Source organism: Gymnogyps californianus, chromosome 19 (assembly GCF_018139145.2).
Source record: "Gymnogyps californianus isolate 813 chromosome 19, ASM1813914v2, whole genome shotgun sequence".
In the NCBI taxonomy this organism is placed as follows: Eukaryota; Metazoa; Chordata; class Aves; order Accipitriformes; family Cathartidae; genus Gymnogyps; species Gymnogyps californianus.
The window spans coordinates 3,846,124-3,868,624 of NC_059489.1; the positions used below are offsets into that span (position 1 = coordinate 3,846,124).

The window sequence follows — 22,501 nt, forward strand, 5'->3', positions numbered from 1 at the left end:
TCACAAGAAATAGCATTATTCTTAAGCATGAACATCCAGAATTTTGTTCAAACACTATCCTGACATAATATTACAATATTATCATTATAAGTTACCTCAATGCATGCTACTGTAAAACCCTAGGATTTTATTATTTACAGTATATCCTCTCAATCACCTCAAAAATAGTCCTGTAATGAAATAACCACAGAATTATGTGTTAGACAGATAAAGGTATACATGGAAAAGAAGAAATCACAAGACTACTATTATACAGGCAATACAGTTTTATTATGTTCTTTCACCAACTGTAGCAAAAACATTTAACAACTGAATGAATAATCAAGGGAACTTAATTGTCAACAGGAATTTCAGAATTATGTTCTAAATTTTAGACCAGGAAGGCTTGACAGGGAGCAAACAAACCATATACACACTGTAATAATAGTCTCTATTATGAAGATTTAATGCCTTCTTCAAAAGCACTGAGATTATTGAGGCACCTCACTGCAGGTTATGTATCATCTCCTCTTTGGCAATGAGATGTGTGGTTTTGTTAACTAGGGCCATTAGTGAGTTGAGCTTGTGAGACCAGTCATTGAGTATATTGTTTGGGTCCTTAGGCCTCTGAAAATTGATAATTCCTGCCAGCCTGTCTACTTTAGCAAAGATGGTCTTATTAACTACTAGGTTAGACAGGAACTCCTCCGATTCCTGTAAAGACAAACAGCACTAAGTCAAGAAAACAGCATTTTTACCTACAAAACATCAGAATTCCTCCCAAACAGCATTAAAGCACAGGGAACAAGATTTTCTTTATACTTAACAGAAATACAGCTGTAGTAATATTGTACTTAAAAAAACACACAATACTTCAATATTACACATGTTGGCACTGCAAGGTACTAGCATGATCTGTTAAAAAACTTTTTTTTTTATTTGACCTGTATCTGATTATCTTTCATGAAATTAAAAGTTTAATATACTACACCAACAGACTTTTACACTTTGGAGTACTTCGCTACACAGATACAGAACAAGCCGCCTGACATGCAAGGCATAGGAAAATCCGTGTGAATTACTGACCACTGTCAAAGAAGGTTTATTCCAAGTTTGTGGAAAAGAGTAGATTTAATTAAAAGACAGCAGGGTAAAGCTTTTCATTTGCTCTCGAAATAACAATATGCCATGATGTATGAATCTCTTTGGAAAGCTCTTGAAAACGCAAAGGGGGATGACAGGAAGACTACTCCACCCCATGTTCCCAAAGTACAACCATCTATAAACAGGGACATTTAAAGGTGAGAAACCCTGTATCTTCAGATGGTTTTAATCACCCATTGACAAGAACTTTTTAACACTGAAACACAAGACAAGAAGCTCCAGAATTTAAATGAGACCTTGAATATAAATGAATTTTTAAGAGCAGCTTTTGCCTTATGGGCACATGCATCATGAAATTGAGTTCTGCCTGGATTAAAAAACAGTTTTCTAACTCCCATAAAGGCATGAAAATACACTCAGGTCTTCGTATTGACTAGTAAAGCGACAAATACTCGGATTAATACTATTAATCCCAACAGACTTTTACACTACTTCTCATAAAAAGAACCCAATCAACTAAAGTTCAGTTAATGCTCCCTGTCTATCACTATTGCACACTCTGTTCTTCCTATAGGAGCTCAAAAGCACTGGTAACACAAACAGGGGAATTAGACTAAGGATGAAGCCAGGAGAGCTGCAAGGATAATAATACAAAGACACATACATAGATACAACAATAGATACTATATCCATGGACATTCATAAACACACAAGTGTAAACCCTGAGAATTTTGTACCAAGCAGTGTATTTCTACAATGCTACATCTTTCTGCATTCTGTAAAACAATGCAATGATGATCTATAGCATCACTTACAGAGTTTTTTAAGCTAAAAAGAGAACTCAAATTCAAAGAGCACGTTACTCTGCTGAATACTTACATTTTTGCCACAAACACATGTGCACATACACTTCCACACCCTTTAAAAAGGATAAGCAAAACAACACTTACATCAACGGACAGATCCAGGAGCTGTGCCATTCTCTTCATTGTAATTCTGGTATAATATTTAGCCATTATTCTAATATTCTGGAATAAAAGTGTTCAGAGTAGAGGGTTATATGCAAAAAATAACTGAAGCAGGCTGCAAAAATATAAAAGTCAATGTTAAAAGCAGATTAGGACTGTAGTGCTCTAACAGCAGTCCAGCATAAGGTACGTGAGGGAGTTGTGAACAGCTTGTAAAAGGTATAAAAGTCTCTACATGACAAATTATTAAGTAATGAAATCGACTAATTATGAATTTAATACAAAGCAAGACATTCAAGTTTCTGCTTTATTGAAATGTGAATGCTAAATCTCACAATCTGAGTGCAGTATGCTCTTTTTTCTGGCAACTCTGCCAAATACCTATCTATAATAAAAATATATGAGCAAATAAAATGTTGAAAATACAACACAATGGAAAAGGCAACTTATCTGCTGCTTTACTACATACTTTTTTTGTTTCTCTTTGTAACTAAAACATGGCAAGTGAAAAGCACTTTTAGTTGAGGCACTGAATACATAGCTAAGGCTTAAAGACAGCCATACTTACATGTTCCACAACTCTATTCTTTAAATCTTTCCATCTCTTTTCACCTTCCTCTGTACAGCCAAAAACATCTGTTGCAGGACTGTCAAGGGATCCTTCTCGCAATTCTTTCCCGTATTCTTCAACTAGGGCAGTCCATCGCATCAATTCCATGGTGGTAAATAGTTTTAGGAGGTCTCTAAATGGTTTAGTAAAGTTGATTTACAATCCTGTATTAATAAGGCTCATTTCATACTTAAATAGATCAAAGAAATAATTTTGAATGTTTTAATTTTATTACCATTAATATTCATTGTTCTTCATGAATATACTCTGTAATACTTCACGCTATCAGGGGGCAGCTCAAGTCAGACTGTGTTTCTAATAATGATCTTGCTCTTATAAAGAGACACTTATTTTAATGTAGAACTTGCACGATCGCAGTATTTTTCATACAGCATTAAATTCTGAGATGCTTACAGCAGGCTCGGCATAAACAGATTGCACTTGCACAGACAAGCCTCTCTTCAGAGAGACACTTTTTTTTTACCTAAGAACTGTTTATTAGAAAGAACACTTACTTGTATTTCGGGATTTCTTCTAGCTTTTTGTCACTACTAATTCTGTGCACCAAATCAGATTGTTCATTGTCATAAGGTGAAAGAATAACATAAAGAACAACGCTCTTCAGTGCCTGTTTAAGAGGAAAGAGTGTGTTTTTTTCCCATAATTAAACAGAGGAATTGAAAACACTGCTCACAGAGCTTAGAGTTTAACATGTAAAAGGCTTAAGCCCAGCGTATTAAGAAGTTAAGGTGAAACTGATGTCATCTTGCAGAATTGAACCCTCACAGTGATACATTTAAATTGATTCAGGTTAACTAAAATTCTAGTATTTAAAATAAATACATGAAAAAAAAACCCTTTCAAATATGTAACATCTGTACTGCGTACACAACAGTATCATTTACATCACACTTGCACAGCTGTTTCTAATTTCTGCACTTGTATAAAACAGATAAGACATTCTCAAGATTTCAAAGACAATATAATGAAGATGTTAGTTATAAATATTCATTTGAAATCAACTTTATTATATCTGTTTTCAACTAATCAATTTGTTAATATAGCCATTAAAAAAACCTACGAACAACAGACTGATGAGCTATTTAAAATGCTGTAAATTGATCTGGTAATGTAATGGGTATTTGCCACATGAAGATACAGACATTTTGTATGTAATGTTTTTTTACCTGCTGCCACTTTTCACTTTCAGCCTGGATACATGGAGTATCATAAATGGCTCTGTAGTGCTTACAGATGGAGAGGTAGGAGCCTTCATGTTGATCCAGCTGGATCATTAAATTGTAGTATTTCAACTTTAGTTTCTGAAACAGTATCAAACAGTAAAATTAATACAGCTCCATGAATCATGTAAATGAAATCTAACTGGATCCCTGAAAACAGAGGGATTCAAATACACTTGCACCTGAAGAGAGGCATGTCAGATTAAAATTGGGATGGGGGGCAGGAGGAGAAAGATAAATCCTCCAATGACTTACTTCTGTGTTTTCTTCTTGAAAAAATTTTGTATTAATTTTTTTGCTGATAATTTGAGTCCGAATATAGTCTTTTACAGCTAGACAGAGTCTCATCTGCTCCAAGATAAATTCTACACGTTCTTTCTTTTCCATTGAACCATAGGTTTCCACCTAAAATGAAAATGTAACTATTTAACACTGTCAGAGTCAAATCAAGTGAAGTCTTAACTGTGCAAGAAGAGTGGGAGGTTGTCAGGGGAGAAAAACAGAACAAAACAACAGAAAAAACAGCTATTCCGGAGCAAGTGAAAATGGAGCAAAGGTTATTAAATTTTAAATTATAGCCCCCACTTACACCAGAAGAATCCACTAACACTAAACTCAATGCACTACCTAGAGAATTGAAATCTGTTTTCCAAATGGGAAATACTCTATGTAACCTAACCATGAGACTAACAAAAGCAGTTAAAATTGAATTACACTTTCACTAATAACAGTTAATCTCATTCCAGGCATTTCTGCAGATGTACCTGATTAAGTTTCTAAACAATAATCTAAGAGCAGTCAGAACTAATTTTTATTGCTGACGCAATTTTGAGTTACAAGGCGTGTTACCTGCAATTCTTGCAGAATAGAGGCAGCCTCTTTCACTTCACCATTCTGTTCTTTTATTGTTGCAAGTGTCTTTGTCAGGCGAGCACGTTCAATTTCCACATAAATCTGAAATCAGAAGTAGTAGTTTAAACATTGGAATTTTCTAAAGAAGAGTGCAAACTCTAAGACCACAACCCCGCTAAGACATATATTTGATATTTTCATACAACCAATTAATTCCTTGTGTATCCATACACTAACTGACACTATCCACAATATACACAGATAAAATATGATGGATAGTTGACACACCGGAAGTATTTGGACCAAATTAATCTAAAAAATAATGTCTAAATTCATCTACCATTCTTTAAGCAAACATAAAAGGATGTGCACTGTGAATGAAGTATTAGATATTTTGTCTGCTAAAATATATTGAAACAGATATGAAGTTAAGACTTTAATGGTTAATGTGTACTAAGTACCACCATTTACATTATTTCACTCATTCCTAACCAGCCATAAATCAACAATACTTGATTACTAACAATTTAGACTAACTTTGAACAGACAAAAGCCGTAACATCAATAAAAATTTGCCTTAATCCAGAATTGTTTATTTTCTTAAAGCAAAAGGAATATTATGTAAATAATTAACTTGGTATAATGCTTTGATATCACCTTCTGGTTACCGTAACTGTACGTAACACCTTGCTAAGTGCAGGAGAAATTAAACTAAACCTGCCCATTTCTCTAACAAATTGAAATACATAACATTTTAAAAAGTGAAAAATAAATGGCATTTTAGAACTCCAAAATGTATTATTAATTATATTAATAATACATCTAAATATCTACATCATGGAAATATGACCAGTGTTTCAGCAAATTATTTAAATATGAAATCTGGAAAATATTTGCAGTCTTTTGGAAAGAAATACACTACTTGGCTTCTCAGGTTAATTTAAAAATTACTTTTGCTCTGATTTGAACAAGATTAAAAAATAATGTTAAGAAGCTATGCTTTTAAAGAAGGTGAACATTTTTATTCTACCTTTTAGACATTCAGTCTTAAAACAAAATCTTACTTTTCCTTCTGTAACCATACGCAACGTGTCAATTAAGCGCAGTTTGACTGGTAAGTCTGTGATGTCTTCGACATAAGTGCAGCACTGCTGGACCATTTTAGCAACTGCCTAGTACAATAACAGAAAAGAAAAGCATACTGTGTTTTCAGATTTTGCAAATGCATTCAAACTATAAGACTCAGTGTTATAAGTACAAACTATAACACTCAGAGATAAGTACTAAATAGTTTCATATCAAACTAGAGACGCTCATTTCAACAAAAAGCATGCAAGATACATCTCATCACCTTGACTTGTAAGAACGTGTAAAATGACGCTAGCTACTGATGCTAGAAGTCAAATGTGATGCTGTTCTGCCATTTCTTTCATCTCAGTTTTTCCAATGATATTCAAAATAATTCATCCCACGCGGTTCTCTCTAGAGAAGTAGTACTCCTATTCTGCCAAATCCACACGACTCTCACATGGACTGACAAAACTTATCTGTTTGCCCTAAGACCTGCATGGCTAAACGGAAGGTACATCTTCTCTTACGTGTGTGCACTAGCCCTTCTCTTTAAGACACCTGTAGATTTTTCAGGAAGGGAAGGAAGAGGGGTAATTATTTCTGACTGATGCTTTTCCATCTCTGCATATTCCCAAATAGGCACTAATAAGCTAGCATCCTTCAGTGGCAAGCACAGGCATTGGAATATGTTCTTCTGGTAACAACGCTGACACAGCTGTTACAATGATTATTAAAATACCTACTTCTGAAAAAAAAAAAAACAGAATGAAACTTCTAGAAACTTCTACCTCAAGAAGAAAATTCAGCTGAAATGACCCAAAGTCTTCAGCCACAGTCTGTGCAAGTTAGAGAACTAAACTGTACTCTACTTGTATACAAACTCCTGATGTTTCTGCACATTAAAAAGTAGGTAACCTTTTTCTTCCTAAAGCAATGATGCCATTAAAATTACCTGTTGCTGACTTCTAATTAAGTCAAACTAAACACACAGTGCAATAAACTTTGTAACTTCTTAAATGCAAGTGCTTTCAGCTATCCTGATAGCCGACTCAGACAGAACTGAATTCCAGAGTATGACAGTTTCAAAAGCAAGCATGTCATTTGCTTGCTTATTTGATCACAATAAATTGCAATAACTCTATTTAATGTACACCTCATGTGAACATGAAAAATTAAGAATATGTTTACAATACAGACTGTAGAAGAGCGTAAAGAGGAACTACCATCCAAAAGCACTGGTACGCATGAAAGCGGAAAAGTCACAGCTGCGTTGCCAAGAATGGCAAGCTGGACCACGCGGAGCTCAGGCACAAGGTGAAGGCAGACTAATTCCAGACATCAGTTTCACTACTGGCTTATATATGTCTACCGAAAAATGTCAACAGAAGCTAATTACAATATATTCAGGCAGGTGCTACAAAGTCAGGAAAGCCCGTACACACATGGGGGAATCAGATACATAATACAGCTCCAAATATAATTTTATTTTTTGTTTCAAACGATTAAATTCACCTGTTTTAACTGACTTCTTCTCTTTGATAGAAGAATAATATTTTCATTAAGAGCATCCCAGTCTTTAGCTTCGTAACACATTTTCACTATAGCTACTAAGATACGGGATGTGGAGACCATGTCAGATGCCTGTAACAAACAAACAGCATATTAGTGATGGGATAAACAACCTGCAGACCTCTATCACTTGCATTTCCATCATACGAAGGGAAAAAAAAATATTATATCTAGACTCATTGATTTTTGTTTTAAAGAAAAGAACAACAAAAGAGAAAGACTGATACTCCAATTCCTTTCACGACTTTAATGCAGTGGAACAAGGGGGTGTGTAGGCCAACCCAGCATAAATGTTGCACACCATATGCTACTTACCGTTCGTGTTTGTTTTTCCAAGGAGAGAAGGTTTTCAATTACTTCTTGCAATCTTCCTTCCTAATGCGATAGGCAAAGAATTAGCACCATGAGTGAAAAACACAATTCAGTTTAAATTGAGAGTAGCTCTAATTCTCATGTAAGTAAAAAACATAAACTAGCCGTACACTCATTTTTAAGTTTTTTTTCCTTAAAAAAAGAAACATGCATAGCACTAACTTTAAATATATGGTTCTACACACAGATTAAACTGGAAAGATACTAGTACCATTTTTGCCCAATACACGCTATAAGTTGTCTGTCTAGCAAGTTTCAGACAGGTTTGGTTAGCTCACATTCACCGAGCTAGATGGAAGACTGATTTCCTTCCTAGCCAAAACAACACTTTAAGTGAGAACAGACAAGCAATTAGATACCTTGGCCAAAAAATTGTTTTACTATTACTTTCATCCACATTCATAGTATCTTAATTGCAGCACATTACAGAAAGCATAAACTACATGCTTTACAGTCTAACCATGGCATTATAATAATCCTGCTTTTTGGGTTTTGAGAACTATATTTGCCTTTGTTTAGAGGAGTTAAAGATACCACAATGTACTTTTAGTCCTAAGTTGTATTCCTAGCAAATAACTTGTAAAAAAAATGTTAATATGGGAGAATTTGTAATAGCCCATGGCAACTGTGGGGCTGCAAAAAAAGGTTAGAAACTAGAAAATTAATAACAAAAAAGAGAAAATGAAATTTGTTTCTAAAATGTATCTACCCTACTGAAATCTTTTAAACTATATGTAATGGTTTGTCAAGGATGTACTCTTACTGCCACAAAATTTACACATTATGCAGCAATGAAACATGGTCATGGTGTCCATACCTACGCAGAGTTGTGCCCGTGGGATAGAACAGCTGTGCCTACTCTCCATACAATACAGTCTTAAGATAGTGTAAGATGCAATTTACTTAAGGCTACTACCTTCAGAATTCTACAATATGCTATATAGTACATGTCTATCACAATGAGACACGTGGATCAAGCAGAGCGTAACAGCAAATCCCATCTGTCTGTGCTGTGGTCTGAGGTGCGTAAGAATCTCTACGCCACAGAAGAAGTTCATAAAAGAAACCTTAACATACACCATATGCATGATTACCTCTACGATCCCATCACTAAAACATTCTGTGGTCATCTATGGCTGGCTGCACATACATGTTTGCTCAGCAGATGCCAGGCGCCCTATCAGCCTGCCATGGCTCTGGCCCTCCATTCCAGTCTTTCGGGGCACGTACATAACCGAGTTGAAAGGATGCAAAGCGCTGCCTGCCTAACCTGACACAGGATCAATCACAGGCAGGCAGCTTTGGCGCACAGCAGTCCTAGGATGAACAGGCACCGACGTGTCCGCCCAGCCGCGCGGAAAGTGGCAGCATGGAAAAGCCACGTCCCTTCTGGTGGACTCGGGCCTTCCTATGCCCTCACCCGCCAGGCTGCACCCTGACATCTCCTCTCGTCTCCCTCACCGCCCTCCTGCCCACCACCCTTCTGCCCACCATCCTTCTGCCCACCCTCCCGTACGCTGCCAATGAAACGGCAGAGCACTCCCTCCTTCTCCCCTTCCCCAACACGGCAGGGGAGGGCCCGAGCCCCGGACCCCTCACCACCGGATCGGGTGACAAGAGGCGGCTGCACGTCGCGCCGCACGTCCCCCCGCCACCGGGCCGCCTCCCCGAGCGCGGCCTAGCGCGCCCCACGCCATGACTCAGCCCATCCGCACCGCCGGGCTTTCCCCCTCCCCTCACCTGCGCCAGCCGCTCGCACTCGGGCAGCCGCTGGTCCACCGTCGCGCTGTAATCCACCTCCATTTTCACGATACGGCCATCGGCCCGCTCCGCGCCGCCCTCCGCCATCTCCCCGGCTCGGCTCCGCGTCCCCCCTCGAACACACACCGGAAGCAGCCAGGCCCTGCGCGCAGGCACGGCCGGGCAGCCCCGCCGAAGGCCCTCGCACTGCGCCAAACAGGCGCTGCCGCAGCCACCTCCGGCCGCCTCAGGACCCAGGGCGGGGCGGGAGATGAGGGGTGGTGCCAGCTGTGAGGGGATCGGCCCCTTCCGCGCTCCTCGGGAGCGGCGCCGGCCGGCGGGTCTCGGCCCGCGGGCAGCCCCGGAGGCTGCTCCCGCCGCCGCTAAGCCCCGGCCTGGCTCGCTTGGAGCCGTGCCTCGGGCTGAGGGGAACCCCCCGGCACCCAGGAAGGGGCGGCTGGTGCCAGATGTGGGGCAGTGACTTACGGAGTCCAAGCACGGCCCTCAGCTTGCCCTGTGGCCTGCTGCCTCAGCAGGGGCATGGCTTTCCGGCACAGTTGCCACAGCCACGGTGTTGCTCGTAGCCTGTGTGTCAAGAACTTGAGACCTTGATAATGGCCATGGGGTGGGGGGTGGTGAGTCAGGAGGATCGTGGTTTTATGCTGTTTCCCCACATTTTGAGAGAACTATGCCGTGTTGACGTGGCAGGCTGCACCATGGTATGGCCTCAGTGGAGGACTCGGCGTGCGGTGGCTGGCAACTTCACCATGGTGATTTCGATGTATTTCACGTTCCAGCCTTGAGTCATTTGCTCATCATGCATTGCTGGAGAGGTGGGGAAAAGGTAGGAGGCACAATGATTTTTCAGAGCACAAGGATCCTAATTTTAGGCAGTGTTGCACCATCAATGTGTCTGATAAGTTGTTGTGAGATGTTGGCGCAACACTTGTGGTTGTAGATTGCCATCATCTCCCATTCCAACACAGAATTTCATATGCTACAGAAGTTTCATTCAGTGGAGAAATTCAGAGAAACTCGTTCATGTTTGGAAGTAAACAACTCAAGGAAATACTGATCAGTGAATGCTCTCTGGTTTTGGATGTTATTTAAGACTCCCAGAAAAAATGAGTTACCATGAAATTACATTTTGTGTTGTGTTACTTTACGGCTAGACCGCATACATAACAACACGTTAATGTGGCAAAGGGGTATTTGAGATAACTGTTCTAAGTCTTTTGTTTACAGAATTAAGACTGAGTTACTACATCTGCTACACTGGTGTAAATTAAGAGTAATTCAATTCAGTGAATTCAGAGCTATAACGCTGTATTTTGCAATTGTGTCTGATAACATGCTTTCCAATTAGCACAGCACAGACCATGGACTTCGAGTCACTGTGTTTGAACTCAAACTTGACTTGAAAAGTCCAGTAACAGAATTTATCCGTTATCCTTAATCATTTTAAGTTATTAAATGACCTAAATACTGAAAATACATGCATGTATCACAGAGTGTATGAGTTGTTCTTTCCTAACTTTGGCCATTTACAAATTTTTACAGAGTTTTGACTACTTATTTTGAATTGTAAAATCTCATTCTTTTACTTTGTTGTAATATTAGTATAATTTTACAACTGATGGATAGGGAGTGCTGGCTTTCAGGGAAGTTAAAAATCACGTACTAATCTAATCGAACATATTCCCATACACAGTAATTTTGGTTCAGACAGTGAGTTGAAAGAGGAAGAAAATTAATGCATACTGCAACTGTTACCTTCCTTTACCTGCATAGGTATGCTGGGAGATGAGGAGGCAGCTTTTGCCTCCCATGTAGACTTCCTGAATGCCTCAAAAAACCCTAAATTCTTATTAAAAAGTCCTTAGTAAAATACCTGAAGAAATAGCTTGACTTTTACTGTCTCTTATTATGAAGCGACATTTTGCTGACACAAGTCCATCTGGAGTTAATGTTCAGCATGATTTAACATATGGGTTTTTTTTCCCCCAGGTCAAAAATGAAAGATGAGCGAAAGATGTCTTGTTTTTACAACTGATCGTAGAGAGCGTGTTGCAGAGGTAAGAGTAATAGTTTGTGACAATTCACAGAAAACAAAGAACCAAAATTGAGGCAGGCATGCTTGGCAGAAACTTCCTGGCTAGCTGGAGCTAGAAGTTTTTTCTCTCAGCGTGTCCCCTAGAAAGCGTTTGGTGAGCATGCTTTGTAGAGAGTCCCGGACAGCAGTCCTAGTAGGGAGTTGTAAAGGGTATTGCTATGATCACTGTTTTTTTCCCCATGTGTATGTGCAGGCAGCACAAGGCTGAGCTGTGCCTGTGGCAATAAGTATGGGGTGACTGAAGAATGTCTTGCTGTAGGTATGGGAAGTAATTTTGGTTTCCATTTTAAGTAGCTTCTGGATTTGACACGCTACTTTCCGCAGATCTGCGTGCTCTGTTATTCTAAACAGAACTATAAGACTTGGTTTATGCTGAAAGCACATAGTAGGTGATAAACTAGTTTAGGTCTTTCTCCTATTTTTATTGAAATCAATGTATTTGCCTATAATTGGGTTGCACCAAGGCCCTATGCAAAGAAATTCAATTTTTTTACACTGCTTTTGAGCAGAAATCCAGAGATACTGTTCCCAATGAATGAAACCACTAGCAAATCACTTAAAACTGAAGTAGGTGTTTGAGATCTGAATTTGGGTTACCTGTCATCTATAGGTAATATCACAGGTATTGCCTTGTTTTGGCTATTTTGCATAGAAGTTTCAGGAACATACACTACCAACATTATGAATTATAGCTACAGCTTTGATATTTATAAATGGCTGTTGTCAGATTTGAGATAGAAGTCTCATTAACCACATTGTTCATACCTCAGTTGAAAATCCAGACTGTTAACAGAGCTCCCAGATTTTCTATTTCTTTGTGTAGGTGTTTGCACTTCACTGGAAAGGCAGGGTATGTGAAATATTGTACCATTATTGCAATGGAATGGAAAAGTTATGTTGTTAGCTCCAGGAGATGGCACTGTGTCCTCTCTGGGCTAAAAATTATATACATAGCTTTGAAATATACATTCAGAACCAATGAAATTCTGAAGGTTTTTTGCTCTTTCGTTATGAAACACACATTTCATTGTAGACCTAAATTAATCTTTAACTGTCCCAAATATGAAATTTGATCACTCTTATTTTTGCAAATAATTTATGTTTAAATGCAGGTGTATATTTTACCCTTATCTGTACAGTGCCTTGTATTTTCATATTGCTGTCACAGTGCTTCTCTGCGATACGTGCTTTATAGACATTTGGAAGACAGGAGAAACAGCAATGTGAACGTTTTATGATTTACCTGAGGTTGTGTAACAGTTTGGGGTTCTCGCCTAGTTTCAGAATTGGGATCCTGTGCGTATCAAGTTGTAACTTAATAATGCTTAGATTTCTGTGAAAAGCACGAAACTCAAGCATATTAAAAAATGATTTAACTAACAAATTGCCTACTAAGTAGCAAAAAAAAAAAAAAAACGCCCTTGTAAAACGGTTCTGGCTTTATTGTTCAACTAGGGAGGAGGCACTTTTTCACTGAACTTTCTGTGTGGCATTTGAAAGTAAATAGCTGATAGAAAAAAGAGTTTTATTTGCGTTGCCAAATCCGCTGGCTGATAACGCAGGGCTGACCAAAAGGGAAATGGGTGAGGCCTTCACATCCTGTGTTCTGTCTCCCCCGTGCACGCTGTCCTTTCTTTTGTAACGAGAGACGGGCGAGGAGACCTGGAGCTGGCTCTCCGGCGGTCTCACGGGGCTCTCTTCTCTTACACCGGGTTGTAAATGTTTTGCAAGGTGCGTTGTCACACCTAGGGCAATAAACTTCCCCCAAAATCGAGAAGTCATCGCGGCAGGATTAATTTAAACCGCGGTTTCTCCCGGCGCCCCTTCCCGGGAGGCACCGCCGGGCGAAACCGGGAGCCCCGCGGGGTTGCCCGGGCCGCCGCGGGCCGGCCACGCCGTTCTGCTTAAACCCGCCGTGAGCGGCGGCGGCTCCGCTCCCGCCAGCCCGCCCCCCTCCCTCCTTCCTGCCGCCCCGCTGATGTCAGCCGCGCCCCCGCCGGGGCCGCCGCCGCTGCAGCCGCTCCGCGCCCGCGGCTGCGCCGGGGAACCCGCGGCCGCCGGATCGCCGCGCTGCCCCCCGCTCCCCCCACCCCCCCACCCCGGCCCGAGCACAGCGGGATCCGCGGCGGCCGCAGCCGCGTTGCGGTGGGGAGGTGGGAGCCGTGCTTGGCAGCCGGGAAAGGAAACGTTATAAAAAGCCTTTGTCTTGGAAATCAGCATCTCATCTTTCCTGCCGCCCGACGTGCTGCCGGCGGTGGCGAAAGCCACATTTTTCGGCTCGTTTGTTCTTTTCGCCGCCCCAGGCATGTCTTGACATAGCTGCGAGAGACTGCCGTTTTCGTACACTTCCGACGGATGTCTTCGGCTGTGGCGATAGCGCTTGGGGTTTGAGACTTGGTAGCATATATCGGTGCGAGCGTGTGTGAAATTCCCATGATCGCAGTCTGAAGGAGGAAGAACTGGAAGAAAGGAGCAGTTGTGTTGGTTTTTTCTTCTTGCTGGGTCAGCCTTCCTGGATGGTTGCATTACTGTCTTGTGGACACATTGTCGAGCGCGTACAGAGAAAGAGGCTTGGTTGTTTTTTCCCGTTATTGGGTTTCGTCGTGATCATCGTGCAGAAATAACCACTTTTCTCCCAGTTTGCTGGTCCGCACTGAGGCAGCAGGAATATGCTCATGAAGGAGTACCGGATCTGTATGCCTTTGACAGTTGAAGAGGTAAGCTCCGCCGCTGTTAATGGTTAGGCTGTTACTTACCAAGGGTTTTCTCTTTCAAGGCGCGTTGAGGTTGTATTTGTTTTACTGAATATTTTTTCTTCGTGTAATGAACTTAGTCGGAGATGATTGGTTAGAGAGGCATGTTTTTATTGGGAAATAAGGGAATCCTGCAGGAACGAAGGTAACTTCAGTGTATCAAAAGCATTGTGTCATCAAAATATTGGTTATAAAGATTTTCCAACCAGACTTTTAAGAAAAATCTGATGCATATTTGCAAGGGAATGCTTTGTGCTGAAATCCTCTATCTGTTAAAGCGTTTGTCCAAAACCCAGATTCTAAATATATCTTCACCTTTGCTTAAAATACCCTTGCAGATGAACATGGCCTGAAACTCTAGCACAGGTAGGGTAGATAGGTGATAATTTATTAGTAAAACTTTTTTGTCATTTAAAGAAATGATTGAAAGTCAAACTGCTCTTTGTCGCTGTTCTGAACTCTGTGTTAGGAACATTATGTTTTTATTTATCTGCAAACATCCTACCTGCTCATTAAGTAAGGTAGTAATACCTACATGTAATACACGTGCTATATAGTTACTTGTGCATATAAGTAGCACTCGTTTATAGGTGTAGCAGATACCTAAAGGCCTGATGGCATATGTAAATGAGATGGTGCTTTCTGGTTTATAGTGTCTCGCACGTATAAAAAAAGGTAGATGTGGTTTTATTTAGCCATTTATGCTATAGAAGTGGACATTGCAGGGGGGGACGACAAGCCTGCTCTTGAACGCACGCCCCACGCGAACCCGCACCGCGCATCTTGCGCCGAGCTGCGCTCAAAGTTTCTCTTCCCCTGCGGGCGGCGCCGGGGCGCGCGGGGCCGCCAGGGGGCGCCTTCCCCGCGGCCGCCAGGGGGCGCCCTCCCCGCGCCCCGCTCGCCGCCCCGCGGGGCGGCCGTGGGCAGAGGCTCCGCCCTGCGGGTCGGTGGCGGGGGGTACGGCGGCCGCGCCGCCCCGGGGCCTCTCCCGCGGCTGTGGTACCCTGCAGGCTGGCTGCAGCCAGTGGGCGCGGGGGAGTGATGCTCAAGTGCAGAATGCTCCCCTTGTCGACCCCTCTCCCCCAAGGTTATAACGAAACACATTTACTTCGCAAATTAATTTACGCGTTTTTTGTTTAAATACACCCAGGTGAGTGTTTTGCTGCACAATTTTATTTTATTTTTTGCAGTATGGGTAGAGGAGTCCTCACGAGTATGATAGAGTAGTCACTTCAATGGTCTTTTTGTCTGTATCTTCAGATTTGGCAAACTAACAGGATTCTAAAACTGAGAATTTAAACTGCCAAATATTTACTTCAGGCTGCTGAGGAAATTCCTTCTTCTGGGAGCAGGACCTAAAAACACCACATACTTTTATGTAAATAGGCATAGGTTTAATTCTAGCATTTTTCCAACCAAATTATATAGCATGCTGTGATATTGGATGGCATTATTCTTTTAATATATAATTTTATTTGTTTATTGTGTTATCCTAATGTAGACAACGTATTATCCAAGCCAGTTCCTGATGTCCTCAGACTACCACACTTAGTTAATAACAGTCCATTATGTCATCAGAAGGGAGCAGATCTAATTTATTTTGAAAAATTATTGTTAAACATGATTTCCAGATACAGAAAAGTTCAAAAATCTCCCAAAACAGGAATGGTTGATGCATGATGAGGCAGAACACAATGTTGGAAGTCTTTTGTTCTCTGGAACGTTAATAGGATTAGTAAAGATACTCGTGTGTCTTGTAGTTTCTCTTATGTTGAATCATCCATTATTTGATCCAAGAGCTGCAGCTGAGATGCCTTAATGAGGAACCTAGAGTATGTCTGATATTTAGCATGAATTTCATTATTAGTTATAAAATGAACTAGGACAAAATTGTAAAATTAGCAGATATCTTATTTTTGTTACAGTATTTACATACTAAAAAAGTCCCACACTGTTTCTCATAGTGGTTCATCTTTGTGACATTTCCTACAGTCTATGAAGGTGGTGTTATCTTATTTTTACCCTTAGTTGCACGTTAACTACCAATAATGCATGATATTTTTGGCATCTGTGTAGAATAAGGTGATGTGTTATGCAGTCATTAGGAGAACATCATGGGGCAATGCTCACCCTTCAAAAACCAAGAGCATTTTGGTCCTAAGAGGCCGAAACTGCCTTCTGCAAGGTGCTAAGTCACTCTGAAGTTCAGTGGGCTTTGACGGAAATGCGATTTCCAAAGGATATGCAATTTCTCACAGGATTGGAATGTTGGGCCCTGATCTACAGTGGCACTTAGGTACCTAACTCACATTGATATTACTGGGAGTTAAGCACCTAAGTACTTTCGAGGTTGTACGTTTCAACAGGTATGTGAAAAATGCAGTTCTTTCTTACGCAGCTGCATGGCTTCCCTTTTTGTGCTGTTTTCCTTACTTAGACTTTACAACTCTGTTTTTTCCGCTGTTTGAAAGTTCTGGCTTTTGGCCTGTGCACTTTATACATATATTCAAAAGCATTTCCTTGAGCAGTTTTCTTTTTTAGCACTGACTTGCCAGTTATCCGTACATAGAAGTCTCACAACATGAACGAGAGAGAATTCCATCTTTAGTCTGTGGTGTTGTGTTGTCACCAAACCCAGAGTGGCTTCCCATGTCATTCCTGTGAAAATAATCAGGCACAGGAGGCAAAATGGAGCGTTAACTATGTCAGCCAAGCACCTGTACCCGATCTTCTGTAGTCAGATTTTGTGTGTCATGTGAAAAAATGTGCATTAAAATGTTGTGTAATGTCCAGTTGAGTAACTAGAAGTCATTACTTTGCATGTAAATAAATATGCACACAGCAGTATAGCAATTAGTACTGCACTGGCTGACTACTACGACCTAAATTTATCTCTAGAGAAGAGTAAAAAACTGATAGATGTCACCGTAACAGCAACGCTGTCTCCAGGTCTGAAGAGTTTCTGGCATTGTTGTGGATAGGAGATTCTCCATAGCTGGTCTTCATTAGCTACTGCAGATCGTGTTCTTGAGGCATTCTTTCATTGATTCCCTTATTAGATAAGATACCCAAATATTTATGGGAGTTTTGTTTGTATACCTGTCAGCTTGGAGGCCAAATGCTTTCTTGCAAATAAAACATTTCCTAAGAAATGTTGATTGCTACAGATGTAACTAACTGTTCTTGTCTATTTTGAGCTAGGATACAGGAGTCAGAGGTGCATCTTTGTTCCTTGTCCATAAGCACCAGGAAAGACAGGTTGTTCCAAGAGTGCTTGCTGAGATGCTGTGGCACTACACTACAGTTCTTATTCAAGGCTGAGGCAAACTCATTAAACTGAATTTTTATTGACAGTTATTTAGGACTGTTGCATATATATTGTTGCAAGCTGCCTGATCAGCTTTAAAATAATTTGAGGAAGGAAATATCATGTTAACTTCTAAGCAAAATAATAACAACCGTTGTAAGAACTTTGCAAATTAGGTCAGAATATAGCTGTTGGTTGAGGAAGCCAATACGATTGCCAATTAGAAGTCATTCTTTACCTCATTTGTGGTACTTTTGGGAGGCATGCACGCAAATTCAGTCCTTTTGTTAACACTGAGACCTTACAAATTTGAAAAAGCCATTTCTTTTCATTAATACATAAAGCGAGTAAAATCTGATGCAGTAATTGCTTAGGATATGTTACCAATCTTCATCCCAGCTGCAATTAATAAGCAAGCTTGCCTCTTGGTTATTTTTCCCCTTGCATTTTCATGTGTTAGTTCATTCTTACAAATAGTTTGTTACATCATGTGAGAGAATATTATAATAGGCTGCATTGTGGTTTTTTAAATATCATCAGTTAAAAAACCACATTCCTAAGCAAGTGAAAAGAACACCAAGCAATTGAAAAGAGCGGAGATGCTAAAAAATTCTCAGACTTAGGTCTCATTGCAAATCGTAATTCCACAATTCTTCACAGGAAGAATTACATGATTTTGTGCTTTTGAGATGCCTTTATCTGAAAATGTAAAACAAATCTGATAGGTTAGCATGTTACTGAACTTCTATTTTGGAAGAGGCGAAGTACAGTGAAGTTTATGATTTGTGTGGAAAGTGATTATTCTTTAGGTGGAAAGACATTTTTGCTAGTCCTGTTGAAAATGGAGTTGTTATTGCTGTAAAATGCTAATAAAGATGTGAAGCTAGGTTGTATATATTTGAAAGCTGAACATCAAATAAAATACGGTAGTCATCATAGGTTTTTTTCCTTGGAAACAGGGATAACCATTAACATTTCTGTTAGTTCTGAACTATACATGTATGGCCAATACCTAGAGTCCTAACACGTTTTTCTTTCCTTTGTTCTTTATTTCAACTAAGATTATCTCTGCTGAAGTTGGTGGAATTGCTCCCATTCTATGCTTTAAATAAAAGCTAAGTTTGATCTGTGGGAAGTACTGCCTGCATGAGGTGTGTAGGAACAGCTGTATTGTCATGAATATAAACAAGCAGAGACCTGCAAAATGTCTGTAAATGTAGATCATGATTTTTTCAACAAAAAATCCTTTCAACATTAACAAATTCTGGTTTTAGAGGTGTTGTGCTTGCTCCTTTATAAAAATATCCATTGTTCAGTTCTTGTTTCAAACATTATGAATTCTCCCAGTGTGAATTATTTACGTAAAATTATTTCAACAACATATGTGTAAACAGTATTTGTTTTCTCTGAATCTTACCTACATTTCTTCTTTAAAAGATTTCATAGTCTACTGTTTTGTATACAAACGGTACTTGTTATAACATGTTTTATTCAGACAGATTTAAAGCTCAATGAAAGCATTTGAGAAAGTGTTTTTATGCCCTAAGAGTTAGCAGGTGTTACAATATTTAGACATAACTATATGTACGTAGAGCAGAAAAGCCGTTAGTAGGGTATAAAGTGTTAAATAAATTTTTTCTAAACTACAGTTATCTACTGCAGGACAAACTACATATACTTATCCTGCAGTTAATACAGATAGATTAAATAATGATCAATTATGTATGCTTTTTTCATTTCCCAGCTATAATCACAGAACGTATTTTCAGGAATATGTAAATGTAGGGAACATTTGAAAAAGCAGTAGGTTGGTTGTAAGCAAGAAGACTATAAGCAAACATAAGGTGAAGTCAGCTTTTCAAATTTAATTCAATTTAATTATTTGTAAATAAAATAATAGTTGGACCATGTCATGACCATGACCTCTGCAGAAAAAGTTTATCTGGCAGTTTTGAGCTGAAGTTGTCCGGCAAAAATGGAGGCTTATTGTGCAATTTTAATTTAAACTATCAACAGCTATAATGCATCTATAGTCTTACACTGATTCCTTTACAAGATACTAAAGTGCTATGAGAAGTAAAGGACTTTCTACTCTAGTTAATCATTCTTTCTGGATATGCCTTACAAGAACATCACCAGCCTTCCCTTCTTTTTGCAATTAATACTGTGGAGGCACCGATACATTTGTCTGAGGAGTATACAGAGTTAATTATTGATCTAGAAAAGCTCTTTACACCATTATGAACATCTTTTTACCCTTCAAAAGAAACCATTGTGTAAGACTCTTGTTAGCAAACAGATCCAATCTGGTCTTTTGTGGGCGGTCATGTCTATTCACATCACAAGGCCTTTGCTACGTACAATGTGACCTTAAATTGACCCTAAAGCTTATGGACTGGGAAGAATCAGTATAATGATATAACAGATGAAATAGGTGAGAGAAAGCACCAGAAGTTAACTTTTAGTACCAAATAAGAACAGCTATTTGATTTTCTTTTGATGCACAGTCTAGTTGTAAGAATGAACAGATGAAAGTGAGAGCTGTGTTTTACCATGGGAAGAAAATAAATACCTTGCTTTAGCTTGACCTTCCTGTACTAGCTGTAGTCACCTAGAGAGCTATAAAAGCAAAGCAATGCAGAGCAGATGTCAAATCTTTATTGAACTCCACTGCGAATAGAAGACCAAAAATACCCAATTTTCTCCGTTACTCCTGTTTGCACATTTCAATACAACTCTGTGAAAGAAACAAGACAACCTTTGTTCTTAAAAGTTTCAGTGTAAATCATTAAAAAAAAAATCTTTCAGTGGAAAGGATTAGATATTACCCAAGGAACTCCAGACTCTGACGTACATCTCTCTTCATCTCTCTTGCTCTGTCTCTCCCTGTCAACACTTGTCTTCTCCAAGGTATATATATAGCAAATAATACTACACATTTGATTTGAAGGCTTTGTTGGCAAAATATAGGGCCCAGTTTTGCATTTCCCATAAAAGAAAATGCAGCTTGTCAGTGTTTTAGGGCATTTTCTAGCTAAAGCACTCTACAGAGCTTTGATGCTATCAAGAACTCCGCGAAGTGTGTTTGTCTTTGAAGCATAATGTAGGTTCGGAAACAAAAGAACAGGGAAACAAAGACACAGAATGTCAATAATGGCTTTTAAAACTTAGTGCTTTCTGGTTTTTTATTTTTTGGGATGAACTTTGAGTTGCTGAGAGCATGAAGTTCTTGTAAGAGTTGATGTGAACGCTAAATGATCAGCGCTTTTGAAATTGTGGCCACTTTTGTTTATGTACCTAATAATGTAGATGCCTATATTAGCACCTTGAAGTTTGATAACTCTGATACGTCAAATACATTTTCCCTTAGTCCAGTCTGTTTAATTTCCTCATCTGTCTAATTAGAAGGTTAGAAATAATATAATTATACTAATTTTCATGTGCTTTTTGCCTGACTGCACATGTTAAAAAAAAGTTAGGTGATTTGTAGCCCTTAAAGTATATAAAGCTCTTTAGATTATAGGAAGAGAAAGATTTCTGTAATAACTAGGAAAGGTTAAAAATTATATTTTCCTTCATGAGTATTCAGTTTAGTCTGATAGGCATTTGTATTGTTAAAATCTGTTAGAGAGCATGTTCTTTTGTACAAAAGACTGCCTAGTCAGGTAACAGAAAACTCATAGTATATAACAATGATTCATCCACAATATTCTTCTTTGTGACTAGTGAGCTGACAAATATGTTCCCCAGGCTGTCCTTATAGAACCGAGTCAGTTGTGCTGGTTTTGGCTGGGATAGAGTTAGTTTTCTTCATAGTAGCTGGTATGGGACTGTGTTTTGGATTTGTGCTGGAAACAGTGTTGATAACACAGGGATGTTTTCATTATTGCTGAGCAGTGCTTACACAGAGTCAAGGCCTTTTCTGCTCCTCACCCCACCCCACCAGCGAGTAGGCTCGGGGTGCGCAAGATGTTGGGAGGGGACACAGCCGGGACAGCTGACCCCAACTGCCAAAGGGATATTCCATACCGTAGGATGTCATGCTCAGTATATAAAGGTGGGGGGAGAAGAAGGAAGGGGGGGGACACCACATTTGGAGTGATGGTGTTTGTCTTCCCAAGTAACCGTTAGGCGTGATGGAGCCCTGCTTTCCTGGAGATGGCTGAACACCTGCCTGCCGATGGGAAGCAGTGAATGAATTCCTTGTTTTGCTTTGCTTGTGCGTGCAGCTTTTGCGTTACCTATTAAACTGTCTTTACCTCAACCCCCCAGTTTTCTCAGTTTTACTCTTCTGATTCTCCCCCATCCCACCATGGGGGGAGTGAGGGAGCGGCTGTGTGGTGCTTAGTTGCTGGCTGGGGTTAAACCACGACAGTTGTGGATGCTGAAATACATGCAGGCTTTCCATCTTGAATGTCTAACCTAACACACAAGCAACCATTAAATACTATAAGGATGGAAATAGATAATACATAAATGGAAACCGTTGAAATATACTCAGTAGCTGTGGGTGAGGGATAATGCTTTGTATCCTTGCTCATGGAAAACTTATTTGTCATTTAAAAATTTTTTTTTTCAAATAATTATAATTTTCCTTATATTTTATCCTTATCTTCTTTGGTTCATAGAGCATCTATCATGACCAGCAGTATATTTTGTAAGACTTGATACCTTGATACCAAAATAAAGCAAATAGTGACATTTCACGCAATTTTGCTATGATAGCCCTCCAGTGCAGCCTGAAGAACTTTGTGTAGGCATATTGTACATGTATTTAAGTGGAATTACCAATGTCTGCATACGTCTAGAAAGCAAGGAGAAA

At 39.7% G+C, this 22,501-nt stretch overlaps 2 protein-coding genes across 3 annotated transcripts in view; one reads left to right on the plus strand and one right to left on the minus strand.

Annotated features, from left to right (window-relative positions):
- Positions 1 to 254: 254 nt before the first annotated feature.
- PSMD12 (proteasome 26S subunit, non-ATPase 12) lies at positions 255 to 9,638 on the minus strand. 2 transcript variants are annotated; one of them, XM_050908592.1, is made up of 11 exons: positions 9,507 to 9,638; positions 7,710 to 7,769; positions 7,338 to 7,466; positions 5,819 to 5,926; positions 4,752 to 4,856; positions 4,158 to 4,307; positions 3,849 to 3,983; positions 3,177 to 3,289; positions 2,620 to 2,794; positions 2,034 to 2,111; positions 255 to 693 (listed from the first exon to the last, which is right to left on the minus strand). In XM_050908592.1, the coding sequence occupies exons 1-11, from the start codon at positions 9,612 to 9,614 to the stop codon at positions 484 to 486; spliced, it is 1,371 nt and encodes a 456-aa protein (XP_050764549.1). In that variant the 5' UTR covers positions 9,615 to 9,638; the 3' UTR covers positions 255 to 483. The 2 variants fall into 2 exon arrangements, with proteins under 2 accessions (XP_050764549.1, XP_050764550.1); XM_050908593.1 differs by lacking the exon at positions 7,710 to 7,769.
- Positions 9,639 to 13,827: 4,189 nt separating this feature from the next.
- PITPNC1 (phosphatidylinositol transfer protein cytoplasmic 1) overlaps positions 13,828 to 22,501 on the plus strand; it is an 84,719-nt gene continuing 76,045 nt past the window's right edge. Inside the window, exon 1 of the mRNA XM_050908595.1 lies at positions 13,828 to 14,336. Coding sequence (XP_050764552.1) covers positions 14,289 to 14,336 — 48 coding nt within the window. The 5' untranslated portion in view covers positions 13,828 to 14,288. The remainder of the gene's footprint in view (positions 14,337 to 22,501) is intronic.